Genomic DNA, 22,019 nt, shown 5'->3' on the forward strand with positions numbered 1-22,019 from the left:
TATATCTGGCACCAGTTGTCAAGGATCAGCTGCTGTCCTTGTTCAACAGAATATTCTAAGAGAATGTGTTTCTAGATACATGGAAAAAGGCAATTATTATAGCATTTATCAAACCAGGGAAGGATACAAAATCCTCATTAAACTATTGACCAATTGCTCTGGCCAGTTTCTTGTGCAAAACTCTGGAAAAAATGGTTCTCTCATCTCTTAGAATTTTTGGAGAGAAACAACCTTTTTTTTTTTTCCAGAACATAATCTAGTTTCCATAAATATCATTCAACAGTGATCATCTAGTTCAACTGGAACCAACCATTTGAAATCCCTTCCTAAAACACAAGCACTTAGTATTGGCTATTTGTCTATCCCATACACCAATTAAAGGCTCATCATCAGACAGAAACTTTTAGCCTGATAACAGTCATTATGGAATAGAAAGACCAATAACAAGCTCCATCAAATCAAGCCTGAAATCAAATTATGGCAGTCTAGTCTCCACAGGGATTGTAAAGAGGAAGTTGTTTTTGGCTCAGCTCATTATAGTCACAATCCTTCCTGTTGAGTGGTGATGACATTCCTATGTGTGAGTTGTGTGGCACCAGACTAACCATCATTCATATTTTAATTGACTGCCCTTGTTTCGTCAATGCAGTTACTATTTTAGTCATATTCATAATCTGTCTTAGCCCTATATACTCAGGTAGATTTTATCAGATTCATCGAGTTTTAATCTTTAATGGCCGAGTTAATTTTTACTGAGTTTTAATCTTTAACAGCTTATATAATTTATGTGCATATTGTATATATGCACATAATTAGCAGTAGATTCTGGGTAAATGGGGCAATCATTTTATTGGGACAAATCTAGAACAACAAAACAAAATGAGAATATAAGAAGAATTTGCTTCATTTATTTGGGACACAATTCAGTTTAATTGGGCCAACTAGTAACCTCTACCATATGGAGTGTTAGAAAAATTATATAATCTTGCTTCAAAAATTTAGTGCTGATGAAATATTTTATCATTCCACATTGGATGGTTCCCTAGTTGTTTGGATCAACAGAAGCAGCGGATCGCGTAACAGTGTTATGCCATTCAAATATGTCAGTAACTGATAAAGAGAGCTGTTAGTTATTGGAAATGTGTAAGGCCTTGATTCTTTACAGGGATTAGAATAGAGAGTTCATCAGTTCAGTACTACGTGGCAAAAATGCGTGGAAGGCATCTGAATTTTTTAAGAATTCAATTATGAGTCATGGCATGGAATTACAATGGAAATCAAGCCATAATTTTCTGGTTCTTGACAAATGCTAAGGAAACTCGGTTATAGCAAAAGTTAATGCTTTACAAGGAATACAATTTATGATTGATTATTGGTGAGGAATAAGCAACAAGATCATTCAAAACTGTTTTGCTCACTGTAGTTTTAAGCATAGTCTTCAATACTATAATGAAAATGAAGATTTCAAGCAGGAAATTGCAACAAAACATTTCATGCAAGGAGGCAATTCTATATCTGTACTAAATATCTGTGTTGATTTTGTTTAATTGCTGTCAATAAAAAAAAAAAAACTGACAGGCTATGCTCAACAATTCCTATGTTATTCCCTAAGAATTGCATGCATGTTTGATACATATATAAATGAAATTATTTTTAGAGCAAACATTTTACTTTAATCAAAGCCAGTTTAAGTTTATCTATAAATCAGTAATTTGCTACGCAATTAATGAAAAACTTGTATTTTGTCTTATGTACATACACTGTTTAAACTCTTGATGTGCAACTTTGTTTAATTGGAGCAGCTGCATAATTGAGCCAAATAATGCCAAATTAACTGGAATCCAGTGTATTCATTTTATTAGTTCAACTCAGTGTATATAAGCTTTTAACATAAGGTTTATTTATGTATATTTTTATGATTTTTTTTTACACTTGTTTATATTTATATACACTTTCATTTGTTGTACTGATTTTTATACCTGTTTATGCTCTTTTATTTATTTACTGTTTATTTACTATTTAATGTAAATAATAAGTATTTATTTTACTTACTATTTACATTAAATAGTAAGTTATATTTACTATTTAATGTAAATAAATAGAGATGTCTCAGTGACTGAGATGAAATATAGGAAGTATTAAATTCTATTGTAATCCTTTCTGAGTGCTGTATACAATCCATTAAGCCTCCAGCCTGGTAGGTGCTTTGATAAGATCATATCTGGATTACTGAGGTAATCTAGATATAATCTTATCAAAGCACTGTAAAGTGAGAGAATATCTCCTTATTCCTACAAGTTAGTGTTCTATTTAACAGTGCTGTTATGAAATGCAATGACCTAACCATCTTAGCAGTATGACTCCCTTACTTTAATTCACTGTCCATAATAACTACAAAGCCTCTAGTCTACATGACTACTTCCAATGAAATTTTCATTAATATAATACTCTCTTTCTCTCTCTCTCTCTCTCTCTATATATATATATATATATACACGAGGGTGGTCTGAAAAGTTATCAGCCTCAATCATAGATGGCAACACTATTGGCACGATTTTTTTTTTTTTTTCTAAGTTGGTACATCTGTCATAAGCATCCATGTGAAATTGCACGTCATTCTATCAAGTATAATAGTTTATTTTATACAGCTGTCTGAAGCAAAAGTGTTGTCTGTATCCCTTGAAATGGATAAAATTGAGTATCATGAGGTTATAAAATTCTTTGTAAAAGAAGATTTAATGCCAAAAGAAATTCATTCGAAGTTTATAAAAGTTTATGGGAACTCTTCTCCTTCGTTTTCGTCAATTAAGAAATGGGCTGCCAAGTTTAAACATGGCTGTACCAGCCTTGAAGATGATCCAGTTGAAGGACATCAAAAAAGTGTAACAACACAGAAATCATTGATCAAGTGCACGATATGGTATTGGATGACTGGCGAGTCAAAGTGCATGAAATTGCTGAGACTATAGGCATTTCAAAAGAATGTGTAGGATATATTTTGCATGAAGAATTGCAAATGAAAAAACTTTGCTAGGTGCCGCGCTTGCTCACAGCAGATCAAAAACGCAGTCTCATGAAAATCTCTGAACAGTGCTTGGAGCATTTTAACAAGAATAAAACTGATTTTGTGCATTGATTTATTACTATGGATGAGACTTGGATTCACCATTACACACTAGAATCCAAACAGCAGTCAAAACAGTGGACAGAAGCTGGTTGTTCAGTGCCAAAGAAGACAAAGTCGGTTCCATCAGCCGGAAAGGTCATGGCATTGGTGTTTTGGGATGCTAAAGGCATTTTGTTTATTAATTATCTTGAAAAGGGTAAAACAATAACCGGGGAATATTATTCTGATCTTTTAACCAGACTAGATCAAAAAATTTGTGAGAAAAGAATCGGTTTGCAGAAGAAAAAAATCATCTTTCATCAGGACAATGCACCTGCCCACAAAGGTGTTTTGGCAATGGGAAAATTAAGGGATCTGCACTATGAATCATTGGAACATTCACGCTGTTCCCAGATTTGGCTCCTTCTGACTTCTATCTCTTCCCAAAACTAAAACTCTTCCTCGCTGGTGTGCATTTTTCTTTGAATCAAGAGGTGATTACAGCTGTAGAGGAGTATTTTGCAGATCTTACTGAGAACCACTATAGGGATTTGATAATGGTGCTGGAGCATCGCTGGAATAAATGTATGAGTCTTAAGGGAGATTATGTTGAAAAAATAAAAATAATTTTGAAATTATAAATTTATTTTTTCATTGTTAGGCCGAGAACTCTTCAGACCACCCTTCTGTGTGTGTGTGTGTGTGTGTTTGAGAACACTAAACTATTATTCATTGTCATTTGTGCACATAACTAATCTTTTCAAATCAGTTTGCAGTGGCTCAAGTACAGATCTCTGTGGCACACCAATACTTAGGTGTATAAGGTTTGTATATGTACACCTAAGTGAATCCTTAAAAACTCAGCTATTTCAGCAATGTCAACTACTTCAACCTGACACTTTTCCACCATTCACACTTGCAAAGGTTATTTTTTACACAGTGATAAAATTCTTTAGTATTTTCTCTAGCCTCTTCAATGAATTTCTTTAATGTGATTTCATATTCCTCTAGGTTGAAAAGCCATCAGTCAATGGAAATGTACATTTCAGCCACTAAATTATACATTACAGTTGCTGAAATGTATAATTCAGAAGGCTAGGTCAGAAGGTCAAATTCCAGACAATTTGAGTTGAGCTCATGCCACCCATCTATAAGAGAAATAAAATTGAGTGTGAAAACGGCAGATGTATTTCCTTTCTGACTCTTTCCATGTAAGAATTATACAAACATACTTAAGAAAAGGGAGGAAAACGCTATGGAATACAAACGAACAGTGAATTCATGCAAAATAGGATTTGAAAGATTTTTCTGTAACAGATTTTTCACTCTAAGATTGGCAATTCAGAAAACATGGGATATAACAAGGGTCTGCATTTAAGTTTTATAGATCTGGAAAAGGTGTATGTCAAGATATCATGACAACAGCTGTTCAAAATGCAACAATTATATGGAGAAGGGAAAACATTATATAGAGCAATGCACAGAATAATAGGACAACTACAAGAAATGAGTCATGTGGAATGTGAGAAAATGAAGTCACAAATACTAATGATGTACTGAAAGAAAGCAAAATTGTAATGAAAAATGTGGAAGTAATGAATGCTAGTGGGCAAAATGTGAATGAGAGCATGAAAAAAAGTGACTGAAAGTAATGCGATTGATGAGATCACATACAGTAAGGACTGAAATAGTGCATTTACATGACATAATTCACAGAAAAAAAATGGGAAGGAGCAATGGGAGAAATGATTGTCGAGTGGTACAGCAGGCAGGAGAACGAAAGTATGAAAGTGCATGAAACTGAAAATAAGTAGAAGGTACTGTATGGAGATTCAATGATAACAAGTATATTTATGTGAACGTGAAAAAAGATATTTCCCAGGTGCGAATATCAAGGATATTAGTGAAGTTGTTAGTTTGCAAAAGGGAGAAGTGAAAGAGTTGATTGTTTGGGCAGGAACAAATGATTTGAAATGTGAGAAATATGCAATGAGAGAGGATATGAAGGTGTCACTGAAAGAAGCGAAAATGAAAAGTAAGAAAGTCAAGATTGAATCTGCTGACATAGTATGATAGGACAGAATTGAGAAGACAAGCAAGGATTGCTAACGATTCAATGAGAAGATTGTATAAGAGTAATGGTGTGCAGTTTATAGAGGAATGGAGTGTGTTTGATGAACAAAAGGATATATGCCTGATGGACTATATTTGAATCATTTTTAAGTTAGAGATTTGGAGAAAGTGTTGTTTAGTGAGAGTTTGGAAATGCAAAACCATGGAAACTAGAAATATTGGGGGGGGGGGTAGAAATCAAGCATGTGTCTGGCCACCCCTGGGATAATTGAGCATATATTATACTCAAAAACTTAAAAATATAAAGTAACGATCATGAAATGCTGAATGTGATTTCACAGGCTTCTGATTTGAATGGGTTGGTAATGACAATATATAAGGGTAATTGTGGGTACAAGGGGATATTGAAATGCATATATACAAATTCGATACCTCTTGTATACAAATACAAGAGGTATCGAATTTGTATATATGTATTTCATGATGGTATTTCATGATGGATAGTGTAAATAGGACAGGATGTGGGTATTGCTGATGATAGCTGAGGAGCTGCAACCAAAAAAATTAGAAATTAAAGATTTTAGGTTTGGGAGAGATGGTTAATCTGAGGTTGTCTAATGTGAGACAGAGAGCAATAGGACAAAATATGTTGTTGATTACTACTATAGACCAGAAGGTCCACAGGAAGATGCCATGTATTGGCAGATTAGCACATAAGTGCAGGCTGAACAATTATTATGATAGAGGTCAACTATGGGAACATAGACATGGCAAGATGGAAGTGAAATTTATATAATTGCTAAGATATAAATACCTGACACAACATGTTACAGAGGGGACCATAGGTTTGAGGGCAGTAGATCTGTAGCATCAGAAGACATATCCATAACCAAGGTAGACACTCTGCCTCCAATTGGGGAGAGTTACCATACAGTCATGTACTGAGAATTTGCTGAACATTTGGAATTCTCTGTTAAGAAAATGTTTATGCTGAACTATGAAGCTAGTAATGATGACAAACTTAGGAGGCATCTTGGAGCAGTGCTATGGCTTGAGTAGCTACAAGGAAAGAATGACAGTAGTACATGGGAAGTGGTCAGGGATTGCTTGAGAGTAGCAGTATCAGACTTCATACAAAAGGCCAGGAGGTTAAACCATGCGGAAATACTGTATTTACTCGAATATAACTCTCACTTTTTTCCCAAAATGAAAGCTAAAAAATTGCGGTGCAAGATATATGCGGGGATTTTGGGGAACTAAAGTTTTCAGGAAAAAACTGAAAATGGGTATGACTTACCAAGAATCTCCTATTTGCTATCACTTCTTCCGTCCTCGAGAGCACTTTCCTTGTGTGCATAATCAAAGTCATCTACCCAAATAATGTTATCTTCTTTCCCATTATTTCAAGCTAAAATTACCAGTAATTTACAAGACTTGAGATATGTAATGAACAATCCTTCACAAATGATTAATGAGAAGTGAAAGCACAGAACGAAACAGACAGTAATGGCAAGCTAGTAGAGATAGCGCAAATATGAAGACGTGCATATGATTGATGCGGTATTAACAAAAGATTGCATGACCCAAAGACAAAGGCAACCGACAATTGTTGAGTTGAAATACTAATTCTCATCAACCGAATTCCATAATATCTGAAACTGCCATAACAACATTCACTATATATTTCTTAGTTTTAACACGTTCACGACGGGGTGGTGTTTCGCTCATTTATCATTCCAATGGAACTTCCCATTACCAGACCAACTCTCACAAAGTTTCAATTCCCGGTTGAATTTTATTGCTAGTTGTTTGTATGCCTCTTCCGCTTTTGTGATGCCTTAATGACATTGAAAATTTCAAAAATTGGGCAATAGTTTTTAGTTAGATACTGTGTTTGCCAGTGCAACATATGGTTTTACTTGAGTCTGTACAGCATAGTTTCTGTGGGAAGGCACATGTGATTCCTTAGGTAGTGCCATTTTTATTCCATCTGTCTCTAATTACTCTATTTGTGAGAAATATATTACACATTATTTTTTACATGCAAATGTTTCGGTACATTATTCAGTGATACAAAAAACTACTTGCTTATCTTGTGTCTGCAGTATAGTGACTGTTGTTGTTTACTGTGGGGAGTGAGTTATTTTCACCCTGATATGAAACATGAATGTATTTAAACTTTTTTTCATGTACGAGGTATATACCGTAAAGTAAAATCAAGGGTGCAAGCTATACACAAGGATGAATTATATTCAAGTAAATATTTGAACTGGTAAGTGGATAGGTAGAGTTGCTAAGCAAGAGATGAAAAAAAAAACATTGTGGAGGGAATATAAAGAAAAGGTGATCAGCATATTCATTAGCAGTACAAAGTGTAAGCAAGAAGGGTGACTAGTATGGTAAGAAAGCAAAATCAGATTATGAGAGAAAATCAGCTAAGCAGGGCAAAGTAAATTATTATTATTATTATTTGACACCTTCAGGGAGTCTAAAGACTCATCAAGGGAGGGCACTTGCTCTACAACTCTGTCTCCACCACTCAATCCACCAACTGACCTCAACTCCATCTACCGCTGACCACCACCACTAGTTTTTCCACAGACAATCAAACATCGATGCCCACACTTAGATTCGAACCTGCAGCCTTTTGACTGGAGAGCGGATACGCTAACCACTCGGCCAACCAGGCCGACTGTATTTATTAAGATTTGGTTGATTTCTGAGAGCTGCTGCTGATTCTAAAAATCAGCTCCCTCCTCTCTCAGTGCCTGGAGTTTATAAAGTACCCTGTTCCTGTAAGCTGGCGTACTTTGGACAGATACGCAGATCAGCAACCATCCTCCTGGAGGAACATAAATCATACATCTGCAACCATGACTATGGTCAGTCAGGCCTGGCTGATCATGTCTTGGATACAACCCACAGGATCTCATGGAAAAAAATCACCATGCTCCACCACAGCAAATTTAAAAAAGAGAGACTATTTTTAGAATCAGCAGCAGCTCTAAGAAATCAACCAAATCTTAATACAAATGGTTACATTAAGCTTCCTAAGATTTGGGAAACACTTATCATCAGAGATCTCACCTTACATTTCATGCCATCTACAACTGCCCTTAGAGGGCGCTCCACCTAAATAGGACTTTAGAGTCACCCACGTGGTTGGGCTTAGAATTGTGTGGTATTTGTGTATATGTTACATTAGTTTTTTTGTAATCCCTGAAGATGTCTCAGTGACTGAGATGAAATATAGGAAGTATTAAATTCTCTTTTAATCCTTTCTGAGTGCTGTATTCAATCCATTAAGCCTCCAACATCATGTCCTCACAACACTTAAGCCTCTACACACGGACACTTACCAGGTGATAATACCTGCGCTCATGTAGGTATCATCACCTGGCTTCTAAGGAGATGGAGATAAGTCGAAAAAGTTCAGCAGCAACTAACCAAGATGATAACTGGCATATGTGTATTTTATTAATAATGCTAGATTTATGTTAATACGAGATTAACATATACAAAAATGCTAATTTTTGTATGTTAATTTATCTCCAGCTTTTAGTTATACCCATAATCATGGCTTAGCAAATATGTTTGCCTACTCTTCCTTGTCAAGTAGCTACATCTGAACAAAACAGAATGCTTTTTATTTAACAACAACAAAAAAAAAAACCTTCTCCAACCATGGTACAAGTAGTACTTTTAATCATTTTGTGGAACCTGTTGATGTATTGTGACATAGCATTAAAAAATTTATTGGGTGAGTAAATTTATTTGTGTGGCTTTGTAGGGTTTTGTATAATTTGTCAAGCACTGTCCATAATTAAATAGTTTCTACTAAAACACAAACACTTACCATTTTGTTTAATGGGTGAAGAAAATTTCATAGCAGATGAAAGTTGCTAATATTTATAGGATACTTTCTTTTCAAGAAACATCAGTATTTTTCCAGCAGGAGACTGTGGTTGCTTACATTTAGCCTTTAAGGTATTCATTTGGGAAATGAAAAGCATTGAATGTTTAATGGTTTTTTAAAAATTCATAATTTGTTGGGCCAGTGGATTCATTCTCCACCAATAGGCTGATTTCAAATCCTGTTGCAGGCATGAATGTGGATGTCTTTGTTGAAGGTCTTGAAAAAAGTTCCATTTTGGTCTTTCCAAATTATTTGGCCTTTCCCATGCATGCTGCTGTAGTGTAGATTTTGTAGGCATGATTCACATAAAAAAACAAAAAAACTAAAACTAGCAGCCTAAACAGAACAATTCTCTCTCTGAGCATTGTTCTGTTCTGTTGTCATTGAACAGTTATCTCTGAGGCAATATTCTCTGAGAAATTGCATGAACATTTCAAATTAATCTTGGTCACTGTCAGTATTAAAATTTATTTATTATTTTTATTAAAATTCTTGAAAAGATGAAACAGGATATTTGTTGATTCCTTATATGTTCAATGCTTCGAATACTGCATGCCCAAATACCACTAACTACCATGGCATGAAGTTCTGCAGTGTTGATTTCCCCACACTGAGTCAGTTTTACCACCTGTTAGGTAACAGTTAAGTCATATAATGATGTACATTTTTTGTATTCAAAAGGCATGCATTTCTTAGGCTTTTTTCAGAGATAATAATAGCTTATAAGTTTCTAAAAGAAAATATGAAAAGTTTATAAACAAATTGACTTTTAGCTCATTCCAAATGGGCTGGAGTAAACTTAAAAAAATGAGTAGAATAAAGTTAGCTGTTGATGTCATCTTTAGTAGCATAACAATTGTATCTTTTCTGACATTAAATAGTGAAAAAAATAAAACACTGTGAGATAGTAAATTTGCTATTATGGGACTTGATTGAATTTTTTTTTTTTTTTGAAAATTAATAATATTCATATAGCAGTTTAATTGTTTACTTATTTTAATACTAATTCCATATTGGTTCTTATTAAATTCTTTATTTTCTGTTTAGTTGTTTTGAAGATTCTCAAGTTTTAGCTTCTCAGAAACAGGCAGAGCTTCTCATAGCACAACAGGTATTGTAAATTTAATAGTCTTCTATTTTTCTATTTTGGCTTTAAATAACATTTATTTCAACAATGGTACTGATTATAATGACTATTATTATTTTCTTACATTGAATAAGATTATCTGAGAGTATTCGAAATATAAAATATACAAGTTAATAACAATACAGTCAACTGCTCATTGTAGTGAACTCATTAGGGACCAAAGGAATTTATTATTATTTTTTTTTTCCAAAATTGTCTGCTACAAGTGAATTCCTCCTTTAGAATGTCATTGATGATAGGGAGCTTTGAACAGGACTTGAATAGTAGTTTGTTGTAGTGAGAGTTGAGTGAACCCCCTTATCATAATTTACTTAAAACTTTATGAATTATTATACATCTTTATTGTACCTTGTAAGGGCCATTCATCATTTCTAATATTATCACTAAGTTTGGGAAGGATGAGCAAAATGTGGAATCACTGGTTTAAGAGAACATTTGAAAAGTTAGTGCAGAATTATTGTATGAAGGATAATGAAATTGAAAAAAAAAAAATAAAAAATAAAAACAAATTTTAAAAACCAGTCTAGGTGGAAACATTTTTTATTGTCCAGTGAAATATCACCACCCTGCCATGTTACATTACTAGAGAAGGGTGTCCAGTTCTGTCCCCCCACTTCTTCCTACATGCAGTGTTGTTGATAGCCTTGCTAGGCATGCTGAACACAGTGATATTAACGAGGATGTAGCAGTAAAGTAGGTGTACCATTTGAGAGTACAGCAATAAATCAGTTTTCTGCTGGCTGACTGCGAGATAGCACATGGGATTGAACCAGATGGTAATGTATTATTAGAAACTTCCTGATCAGCTTGTGAATAATCCTGCTGATGCATGCTCTGCCAGATTGTGCCTGGAAGGAATCCAAGTATAGCTGTGTGCAGGGGATGCTGTATGAGACCACACTTGGAGTGGAGTCTGGGCACTCTCTGTGTGGTTATGTGCACAAGTTCCTTATAGTTCGCCCACCATTTCTAGATCCCTTGTTGGATTTGTGCCAAGAATAGTCGATTCATGCTGAAGGGGAGAAAGAAATGAAGGATGTACGAATTGGTCGCTAACATGCGAAATCACGTGCTTTCTTGTCTGTCGCTGTACTAGTACTAGCTTGATTTTTGTTGTTCTCTTTTTGCATTATTTTTTTATTATTAATTTGTATGATGGATCCAGTACAGTCAACAAGTTCTATTGTTACACGTTTCAGTAGCTCTTGCAACAGAATATTGAATAATGTGCTGACATTCTGCGAAAAAGAATCATCAGAAGGCCGTCTTCTTGTTCCCCTTTCTCAAGTCATAAAACGTGCAAGTGCAATTGCGGGCGTATCAGGGTCGACTGTTAAAAGAATTCGTAGGGAATCAAAAAGTGAAGGTAAGCCAAAATTTAAATCTCCTAAAAAAAAAAAAAAAAAAAGCGCCAGAGTAAAACCATCGAAACCGTAGCTTTGAATGATTTTGATGTAGACGTTATAAGAAGAGCTATTCACGAATTTTACGTGGTCGAGAAAAGAGTGCCAACTGTTCCGAAATTGATTCCTGTGCTTAAAGAAAAAATTAATTTTCCTTGGAAAAGAGAAACTTTAAGGAAAATACTTCATGAAATCGGATTTTGTTTTAAAAAGTCCCAGAATAAAAGGAAACTTATCATGGAGCGAAGTGACATTGTTTTATCTAGGACGTAGTATTTGCACGTATTAACACTCTACGTACATTTTTCCAACTGTTATACAAGCAAAATAGTTACACTTTAAAAACAACAATGTTCGTAAAAGAAAAGCTAAATTTTCCGACCTGTAATAATAAACAAACTCAGTTTGTTTATTATTACCTCCCAGAAGACAGACTGATTACCCTATTATCGGAATGGATTCTCCTTTTTCTGACATGCGCAGTAGTTTCGAGGGACCTCAAATCGGTGGGCGAACTATACCTCGACAGCGTGTCTCTGAGCTTTTAAGTTTATCACATCAACTCCACCATGAAAGATAGCCATACAAATATTAGCATCTCTGTGGATATAAAAAAATATTATATAAAAAATAACAAAAAGAAAAATTCACCTCAAAAATGTAAAAAAATAAAAATATACCAGAACCCTCAAAATAACATCAAACTTTTTTCCAATAAAAATACTTATGCATTCATTTCACCAACATCCAAGCCATCAGTACAAACATTAATGAGATGTGCTGCCACCTATGTATATTAAAACCTGATTTGCTATTCCTAACTGAACCCCAGTTGGCATCTTCCATGACTAAAGCCCAATTCAACCATCCCAACTACATAATGCATTCCACAAAAAGACTGGAATGTGTACTTTTGTAAAGTCAGATATCCCTTGCCAAAGGCTATCCCAGAATCCCCACTTTTCAATCTACTCTGGCTCAAGATTTACTTTATTTTATAGATTTAATTTGTTGCTTTTACTGCTTACCTAATTCCAACAACCATGCTGTTCTTTTTTGATTGTTTATCACTAAAAGTTGATATCATACATTCTAACCACCCCAATTTGTGAGATTGTTTTCCAGGGAGACTTTAATGTCCATAACATAAACTGACTCTCTTTTTCTAATTTCACTAAACCAGAAAGGAAATCAGATCATTTATCATCAATCACAATCCATCACAGATAGCTAACCTATCATGAATCCAACAAGAATACTGGATCCTCATCATTCTTCTAATACCTTCAAACTTCTTAATCAGCTGTTCCCTCCAGATATACTGTGGATGTTTACTCTTCTTTGTAACTCTGACCACCATCTTATCCACGTTTCCTTTACTATAGTTTGTCATCCTCCAAGTCAATCTCAGCTTTGTATCCTATGCCACCATAACAGTGCCAATGATCTCACATTTTTACTTCTCTTTTTCATAGATTACTGTTTTGACTTTCCTGATCCAAGCACCTACACTGAACTAATTACTGAAATAATCCTTACTGGAATTGATGGTTCTTCATTCCCCACTCCACTACATAGGTTCATGAACAATTCATTGCGGGAAAATTCATCGTGGTGCTTGCGATTCATTGTGGGGAAAAATCATTACAAGGAAAATTCACTGCAGGGAAAATTCCTCATGAAAAATTCACTGAAAATGTTATCTGCTAGAAAATTGAAATTGAATATTGCATTGATAACAATATATGAAAAGTAAACGCAGTTCAAGATAAATTTCACAAAATATAGTTTTTTTATGTATTTGTGTATCATTTATTTAGATTTTAATTAGATTTTATAATATTTTTATTCTTATACAGTGAAAGTAATATTTTATTGATCAGTAAGTTTCCTAATTTCTGTTTCATCATAAAAAGTTGTAAATATTTTTTCTTACTAATATATTACAGGTTCTGCTGATGGAATATTGATATTTACAAAACTGGAATAGGGTGGTTTAGGGAGAAAGGGCACCATTTTTAAGAATATTTATTCTGTGAACTGTTCACTGTTTTTTTCTGTGCACCAAGACACCCATCCAGAAGTGATGTGTGATGTATTTATATATATATATATATATATATATATATATATATATATATATGTATATATATGTATATATATATATATATGTATACATTTTATCTAAACAAATTCAGAAGATGAGGTGTTTCAGTTATTGAATACACATGTATTTTGAAAATGACTCCACTTTTCCTACATAGGAAAGATATGTTGTATGCTGTTATCATTTAAAGAGCCAGTTTAAGATCATAGGTGCACTTTTGAGTAATTATATTAAAGAAAATGATAATAAAATTACGTAAATGCTATCATAATGATGTAAATCAGCATCAGCTAAATTGCCATCAACAGCAGCAATACTAGTCTTTACTTTTTTCTCCAATTCTAGTATTTTCAGATGAAGAAATTCATCTCTCACCTAATAACAATTACAAAGATCCATGCCTATTGTGAGATTTGAATTCACAGCTCATTGGTGGGCGAGGTTATGCTATCTGGTCAGTTGTTAATGACACGATATTTCTGATTACAGTATTACAGTTTATTTTTGAATGGTTTACAACAGAAGTAATTATTATTATTAAGAGAGACCTCCAGGGAGTCAGAGACTCTTCAAGGGAGGCCACATACTATACATACCAGCTAGCATAATTATTCTTGAATTCATTCACACTGCTTGCACTCACAACATCCAATGGCGATCCATTCCAATCACTCATCACCCTCTGAGAGAAAAATCTAGCCCTCACACCCTTCTTGGCAGCCTTCATTCTCAACTTCCAAGGATGCTTTCACGTCCTTTCCCCATAAATTGAAAAATTCTATCAATTGAAATCCTGTTTGACCTTTCAGAAGTTTGTAAGACCCAATCATATCACCCCTCTTTCACCTCTTTGCTAGTGTCTGCAGTCTACAAATTCTCAATCTGTCTTCATAATCAGTATTCCACAATCCTGATATCATTTTTAACACTCTCCTTTGTACTCTCTCCAATATATCAGAATCACAACAGAGACCAGACCTGCACACAATAGTCTAAGTGAGGTGTTATCAAGGAATTGTAAAGAGGCAAAATAACATTCTTATCTTTACATGTGAATGTTCGTTTCAACATTGCAATTATCTTTTGAGTGTATTTGCAATCTTTGCCACATGGCCCCTAAACTTCAACTTCTTATCTATTAACACTCCAAGATCCCTAGCCTTATCAGTTTCTTCTAGCCTAATCCCACCAATATAATATGACATTGGATATCTAATCATGCCAAAGTGAATGACTTTACATTTACTAACATTGGACTGATGCCCATTTTCCCATACCCACAATTCCAGCCTATTCAAATTATTCTGTAAAGACTACATATCAGCAGCATTATTGATTACCCTACCTGTCTTTGCATCATCAGCAAATAACTGTATGTCACTTGTCAAATCCTTCCCAATATCACTAATATACAAATTGAATAACAGTCTGCCATGCTGTATTCTGTCAAAAGCCTTAGAAAAATTCAAAAGTATCATGGTATATCTATTCCCCATGTCTAGTTCAATAACATTGTTATAGAATGTGAGCAAGTTGCTAAAACATGACCTTCCCTTAGTAAACCCATGTTGTTCATTGCAAAGTAGAGATTCACTGTCAACCCATTTCTGAATGCAGGCGCTAAGCAATTTTTCCCAAACCTTCACCACTATTCCTGAGATACTAATTGGTCGATAGTTGGATAATTGGTCTTTGCACCACCCTTGTGCAATGGAATTACCACACATTCCTTCCATTCCTGCAGAATCTTCCCTGTTCTGAGACTCATATTAAACATCCTGGTCAAAGGAATGGCCAGTTCAGCTGAACACTCTTTTAGCACACGTGCTGATATTCCATCAGTCCCTATTGATGAATTCTTATTCAGTTTGTGCAACAGCTCTAATACCTCGGACTCACACACCTGCGTTTTTTCATCTAGTGAAGATTTAACAGGGATCTCAATGTTGCGTTCACCAGGTTGATAGCTTTTAACGAAATGGGCACTCATTAACTGAACAATCTCTTCTGCATCTGCAACCCACAAGAATTGATAGAATTCTTGTGGGTTGTCTTTAGCATGCAGAGTCAGTTTTTTTTCATAATCAGACTTTGCTTACCATACAACAGTTGTGACTATTCCAGCCTGCTGCTTATAACATTCATAATGGACATAATCCTTATGCAAACGATATTCCTCCCACATCGTCCTTTTCTTGCGAATCTCTTGCTTGATAAGATTACACATCCATTTGACTCCTACTCTATTTATTCTTCGAACTCTTGGAACACATTCTGATATTGCATCATTTAAGTATTGTTTAAATGCTTCTCATGCACTGTCGATGTTCTTTCCATCCAGCAACCGATCCCATTCTACTGAACTCAGTATACTCCTCAGTTGGTCATAATTTTCTGCTTTGTAGCTCAGCATGTAACCTTTTCTGAATGGAACATTCATAAACTTAGTCACTTCCCAAGTCAATACCACATGATCACTATCACCAACTGGAGGCAGAATAGTTATGTCTTTAACTGCAATGCCCTCTGACACTATAATCAAATCTAACACTCTTTGACTTCGAGTTCCTTTTGTCACATGCTGCTTGAGGAAGTTGTCCAACAACAGCTCAATAAATGCATTTCATTCTTCTCATGAGATTCTACTGTTACCCAATCAATATTTGGATAATTAAAGTCTTCCATTATGATTACTCTTTTCGCGCTCACCTTTTCTATTTGGTGATGCATTTCTTCATCACCAGCAACCCATCCACCAGGTCTGTAACAACACCCCACTATGTAATTTGTCTTGTTAGATTCCACCTCACACCAGATGGCTTCAAACTAACTGCCACATGAAGTATTGTTAGTAATATTACTAAATTCATAGGTCTGAACTCTAACTGTATTTAAGTCATCCAGTATCATTAGCAGCATGCCCCCTCCTCTCCTATCCACTCTATCCTTCCTAAAAATACTGTACCATGACACTCGATACCAGTTAGTAGGTCTGATTCTGATAGCCAGGCCTCACTAATTCCTACAATCTGAGGTCACAACATATTAAGGCAACAAACTCTACCCCTTTGTTTCTGATATTCCTAGCATTCGTGTACAGACATAATAATCTACCTGCATGTTCTTCTGTATGCTCTTGTTTGCAGTCTGCCTGAGACAGTTGGACATCTTGCAGATCTCTATCCTTCTCTAAAGCCTTACACATGTAGACATCTTTGCACACATATGTTGGGTCTGAACCAGATGAACGCAAACCCGAAATCATTATTGCCTCGTCAACATTTCCATGACAAAGCCCATTCCCGTCATTAACACAGTTATATACCATTGTCGCTCTTACGCTCACATTCACATCATTCCTCCCTTTATAATTTAGTTTCCCTCACTCTCTGTGTTAGGTCTCATTCCAGTTATTAGTTTTTACAGACTCCTGATACCAAACACATTCAGGTGTAGGCCATCCCTCTTATACAAATCCAATCTTCCCTCAAACTCACTCCACACATCCAAAAACTCACATCCATTCCTTCTACATAGCCTACGCATTGAATCGTTTGCCATCATAACCCGTCTCTTTAATTCATTTTTATCATAGCAAGATAAAAATACTAACGATTTTCACTTTCTCATCAGCAACCGTTTCATGTCCTCTTTCATACTGAACTTTTATTATTATTATTATTATTATCTGAAACTTCCAAGGAGTCATCGAGTGAGGCTGTAAATCACCCAACCCAGCTATCATACCTACTCTTGAATTCATTCCCACTCACTACCTGTAAGGGCAAATTATTCCACTCACTCACTACTCTCTGGGAGAAAAACCTAGCTCTTACCCCTTTCTTGACTGCAAATAAATTTAACTTCCATGGATGCCCTCGTGTTCTCTCCCCACCTTCCACATAACGAAAAACTTCATCAAATGCTATAAACCCATTCAAAAATTTATAGACCTCTATCATATCACCCCTCTTTCTCCTGTTAACCAGAGTCTGTAATCCACATACTCACAATCTGTCCTCATAATATCTGTCCTCATATATTTAACTTATCGCCAGTTAAATCGTTCGTACCTCCTACAGCTACGATTTCGTTTACTTATGAGATTAATTATGATATTAATTAATTATGTATTTCACTTTAGGAGTATACATCTATATATATATATATATATATATATATATATATATATATTTTTTTTTTTTTTTCAGCAAAGAAGAAGACTAAATATAAAATTTAAAATTTTTCAGATGGCAATTTAGCTTATGCTGATTTACATCATTATGATAGCATTTACGTAATTGTATTATCATTTTCTTTAATATAATTACTCAAAATTGCACCTATGATCTTAAACTAGCTCTGCTGCAAATGATAGCAGTGTACAAGATGTCTTTACTATTCAGGAGAAGTGCAGTGATTTTCAAAATACACATGTATTTAATAACACACATCTCATCTTCTGCATTTGTTCAGATAAAAAATATATCACACTTGGATCGATGTCTAAATGCATAGAACAGAAAAATAGTGAACGGTTAGAAGAATAAAAATTCTTAAATATTGTACCCTTTCTCCCTAACTATTCTTAAATGTTTTATTCTCCTTAATAACTATTCTAACTATTAATAGAATAGTTAATAGGAATATGTAAATAGTTAACTATAAATATTAGTCGGAAATAACTATTATCCCTTAATATTCTTAAATATGCTCTTTCTCTCTAATCACCCTATCCCAGTTTTGTAAAAATTAACATTCCATCTACAGAGTCTGTAGTAATCTAAGAAAACATATTAATAACACAAGTCATACATCTGCAACTATGACTATGGTCAGTCAAGCCTTGCTGACCATGTCTTGGATACAACCCATAGTATCTCATGGAAAAAAACCACCATGCTCCACCACAGCAAATTCAAAAAAAGAGAGACTATTCTTAGAATTAGCAGCAGCTCTCAGAAATCAACCAAATCTTAATAAATACAGTTGCATTAAGCTTCCTAAGATTTGGGAAACACTTATCACCAAAGGTCCCACCCTACATTCCAAGCCACCTACAACCACCCTTAGAGGCCTCTCCACCTAGTTAGGACTTTAGCGTCATCCACGTGGCTGGGCTTAGTATTGTTTGTTATTTGTGTTTATGTTACATTAGTTTTTTTGTAATCCCTGAAGATGTCTCAGTGACTGAGACGAAATATAGGAAGTATTAAATTCTGTTTTAATCCTTTCTGAGTGTTGTAAAAAATCCATTAAGCCTCCAACATGATGTCCTCACAGCATTTAAGCCTCTACACACAGATATTTGCCTATATCACTGAACTTGATATTGTCTGCTATTCCATCCTTATATTTAGTGTTGAATATTACAGGTACTCCTTTTCCTGATTGTTATTGCGCAAATATAATATCTTGTATCAAAAATTTATCTGAATTGATGATGATCCTAAATTTGTTTAATGGTATAATCTACAAAATTCTCTTCATTTTCATTAACAGCTGATAGTGAAGATAATTTGAATATTTGAAGATTTGTTTTATGGCTTTATAAATGTTTTAAAAATCTGGTAATTTTAAGATTACATGTGGTTTTCATATGTAACTTTCAGAAGAAGGTACATGATTTTGGCATGAGTGAATAGCATAGTCTATGAGTTGTTTGTGATACTGTTGAGAGCAGAAGATCTCTTTCAGATGAGTACTTTCTTGGTTTAAAGTTGTTACAGAAGATGATTATTTGTAGGCATTAATGAGTTATGTTTATGTGACAGATTTTTTGATATGCTAAGGGTGATAGGAGGTGAAATGCAAATAATTTCCAGTGTTATTAGGTTTGTGGTATACTTTGGTACAGATATGAAGATTGAATCTAATGAGGGTTAATTTAAGAAGTTTATTGATTTATTTTCTTCATATTCAGTGGAAAAATTTAATGTGGGGCTAAATTCATTCAAAGAACAAAATAACCCTTGTTGAAATAATTGTTATGGCATTCGTGTTTTCGATGCACAGAACATCATCCATGTATCTACCATAATAAGAGATGCCAGTGGATAGAGAGGGACATGGGAATTTGTTAACTACAAAATTTACTAAAACACAGAACCACAATAACCCAAATTGACATGCTATTATGGCATAATGTTGTCTATAAGTTGAACTGCCATTCAGTTTTCAATACTTGTTTTATTGGATCTATCATTTGTTCTATAGTCATGCTTAATTGAACATTATTGAGATTGTAATATTCCCATTACCAGATTACTTACTTTCCACCACAAAGAAAAAAAGAAAAAACACAAACAAAAACATACTAGCAGCAATAAAAATCCCACCACTGAGATATCCTTACATGCACTACAATCTAAACATACTCTTAAAATTGAGGTCACCATTATCGATTTCCAAGAAAATGACACCAAATTACATTGTTCTGAATCTCTAGCATCACGAATCACCCGGTGGGCAACAAACACAAAGAGACCCTAATACTGTCCCCCCCCTTGCAATTAAACAAAATAAATTACTCCCATCTACCCTCAAACCAGTTCAGTGTGCCCTAATACTTTTGAACCAACTAAACTCCTTTTAATACCTCATTTCATAAAAACCACATAGCTCATAATTAGTTTTCTACTATCAACATCTGATGATGTTTTAAACAAAATGGCCAGTATCCATCATGTTGCTGGCTTACTGTTTATATCGGAGAGTTTTTTAAATTCTTTTTTTTTTTCCTTTTTCAGTTCTTTTAAATGTATAGTTTGTGTAATTCCCTTTATTTATTTATTTATTTATATATTTTGTTTGTTATTGGATTTATTCATATTTTTTTCACTGTCTGAAACATATTTCACTCAGTTATCAGTACCATGTGTTCAGCAGTTGTAATCATATTCAATCTCAGGTTTGCTCAAGTCTTGTATCAAAGCAAAGCTATTTTGGCAGTGGAGTAGTCCCTTGATAGCAACTAGGCTAAAAGAGATATAATTAAATTAGGTTTTTAATTAAAGGATATTAATTTTTTTACCTTCAAAAATTCAGACAGTTACTGTATGTCAGATTAATATCTTTTAATTAAAAATCCTCATTTAATTATATCTGTTTTAGCCTAGTTGTTATCATGGGACTACTCCATTGCCAATTAGTTTTGCATTTTAGTCTAACATATAACATTTTGTATTTGTTGCTTAGAAAAATCTCACCTGTTTTTGCCTTCTTTGTTTTGATAAACATCTATTGTGTTGATCTGATGCTAGTTTCATTTCTTTTCCATTGATGAGATGAATTTTGAACTCAGCTGATGTTAATTTGGGATTTTTTCCATCAGGTGACATTACGCTGTTCACCCTTGTTCCTTGATTAAAGCAATGGGGACTTGTTTAACTGCCAAACTCTGCTGATGTTGAGTTGGGATTTTTCCCAATAGGTCACATTTTGCTTTCACTCTTGTTCTCTGATAAAAACAACAGGGGGCCCTAGTTTAACAGGCAGTGCTCCAGCTGGCATGAAATTCTATTATGTTGTGTCATAATGTTATACTTGTTTAAGCCAATAAGAATAGTTTGGTCAGCTAAATCTCAAATTACCAACTGATCCTTGTTTGTTCAACATCCAAGATACCTATTAATGGGGTGCACTGAGAAATCTGAATATTATTGAATGTTAGATCAGAAGTCCCAGTTAGTTCTCCACATTCCTTAAAAAGCTACATGCAGTTTTCCTTCCAGTTATCCATCTTAACCCTTAAACACTCCAAGTACTTCTAATATAATTAATTTTGTTCCATTAAGAAAACTAAGTAACCGTTTGATGTTCTGTGCGTCCTGTTTTAATTATTATTATATTGAGTTAACAGAATTCACAGTCAAAGAGCAACAAGAAACTTGAAACAGAATAGTGAAATCTTTACTGGCAAATGAATCCAATTTGGAACTTATCTGAAGGCTTATATACCATCGTAAAATGTGAGATGGCCCCTAAAAGTATTATTTTATGAAGTTGGGATGGTGTTATATTTTGGAAGCTCACTTTTCCAGATTTTCCGTGAATGTTTTTGGTATTGCTGCTAGTGGTCCTATGACAGTTGGAATTGCTGATTTCTTGCTCCAAAGTTGTTGAATTTAAATTTTCAGATCCCTATATTTGGGTCAGTTTTTCATGCACTTTTTCTTCTGCTCTGCCATCCTCTGGTATTGCATCAATAAACAACACGTTATTATTCGACTACAGTAATATCTGGCCTATTATTCTCAAGATGTGTA

General features: G+C 34.4%; 1 protein-coding gene across 4 annotated transcripts in view; it reads left to right on the forward strand.

The window, feature by feature from the left end:
• Positions 1 to 22,019, forward strand: part of ida (anaphase promoting complex subunit 5 ida) — a 267,488-nt gene that overhangs the window by 51,070 nt on the left and 194,399 nt on the right. For all 4 annotated transcript variants that reach the window (XM_090415176.1, XM_090415179.1, XM_090415177.1 and 1 more), the window contains one exon: positions 10,143 to 10,206. In XM_090415176.1, the coding sequence (XP_090271302.1) occupies positions 10,143 to 10,206 (64 nt within the window). The remainder of the gene's footprint in view (positions 1 to 10,142; positions 10,207 to 22,019) is intronic.

The sequence above is a fragment of the Typopeltis vanoorti genome, chromosome 26 (genome assembly GCF_054136105.1).
Source record: "Typopeltis vanoorti isolate ZY-2024b chromosome 26, IOZ_Tvanoo_1.0, whole genome shotgun sequence".
In the NCBI taxonomy this organism is placed as follows: Eukaryota; Metazoa; Arthropoda; class Arachnida; order Uropygi; family Thelyphonidae; genus Typopeltis; species Typopeltis vanoorti.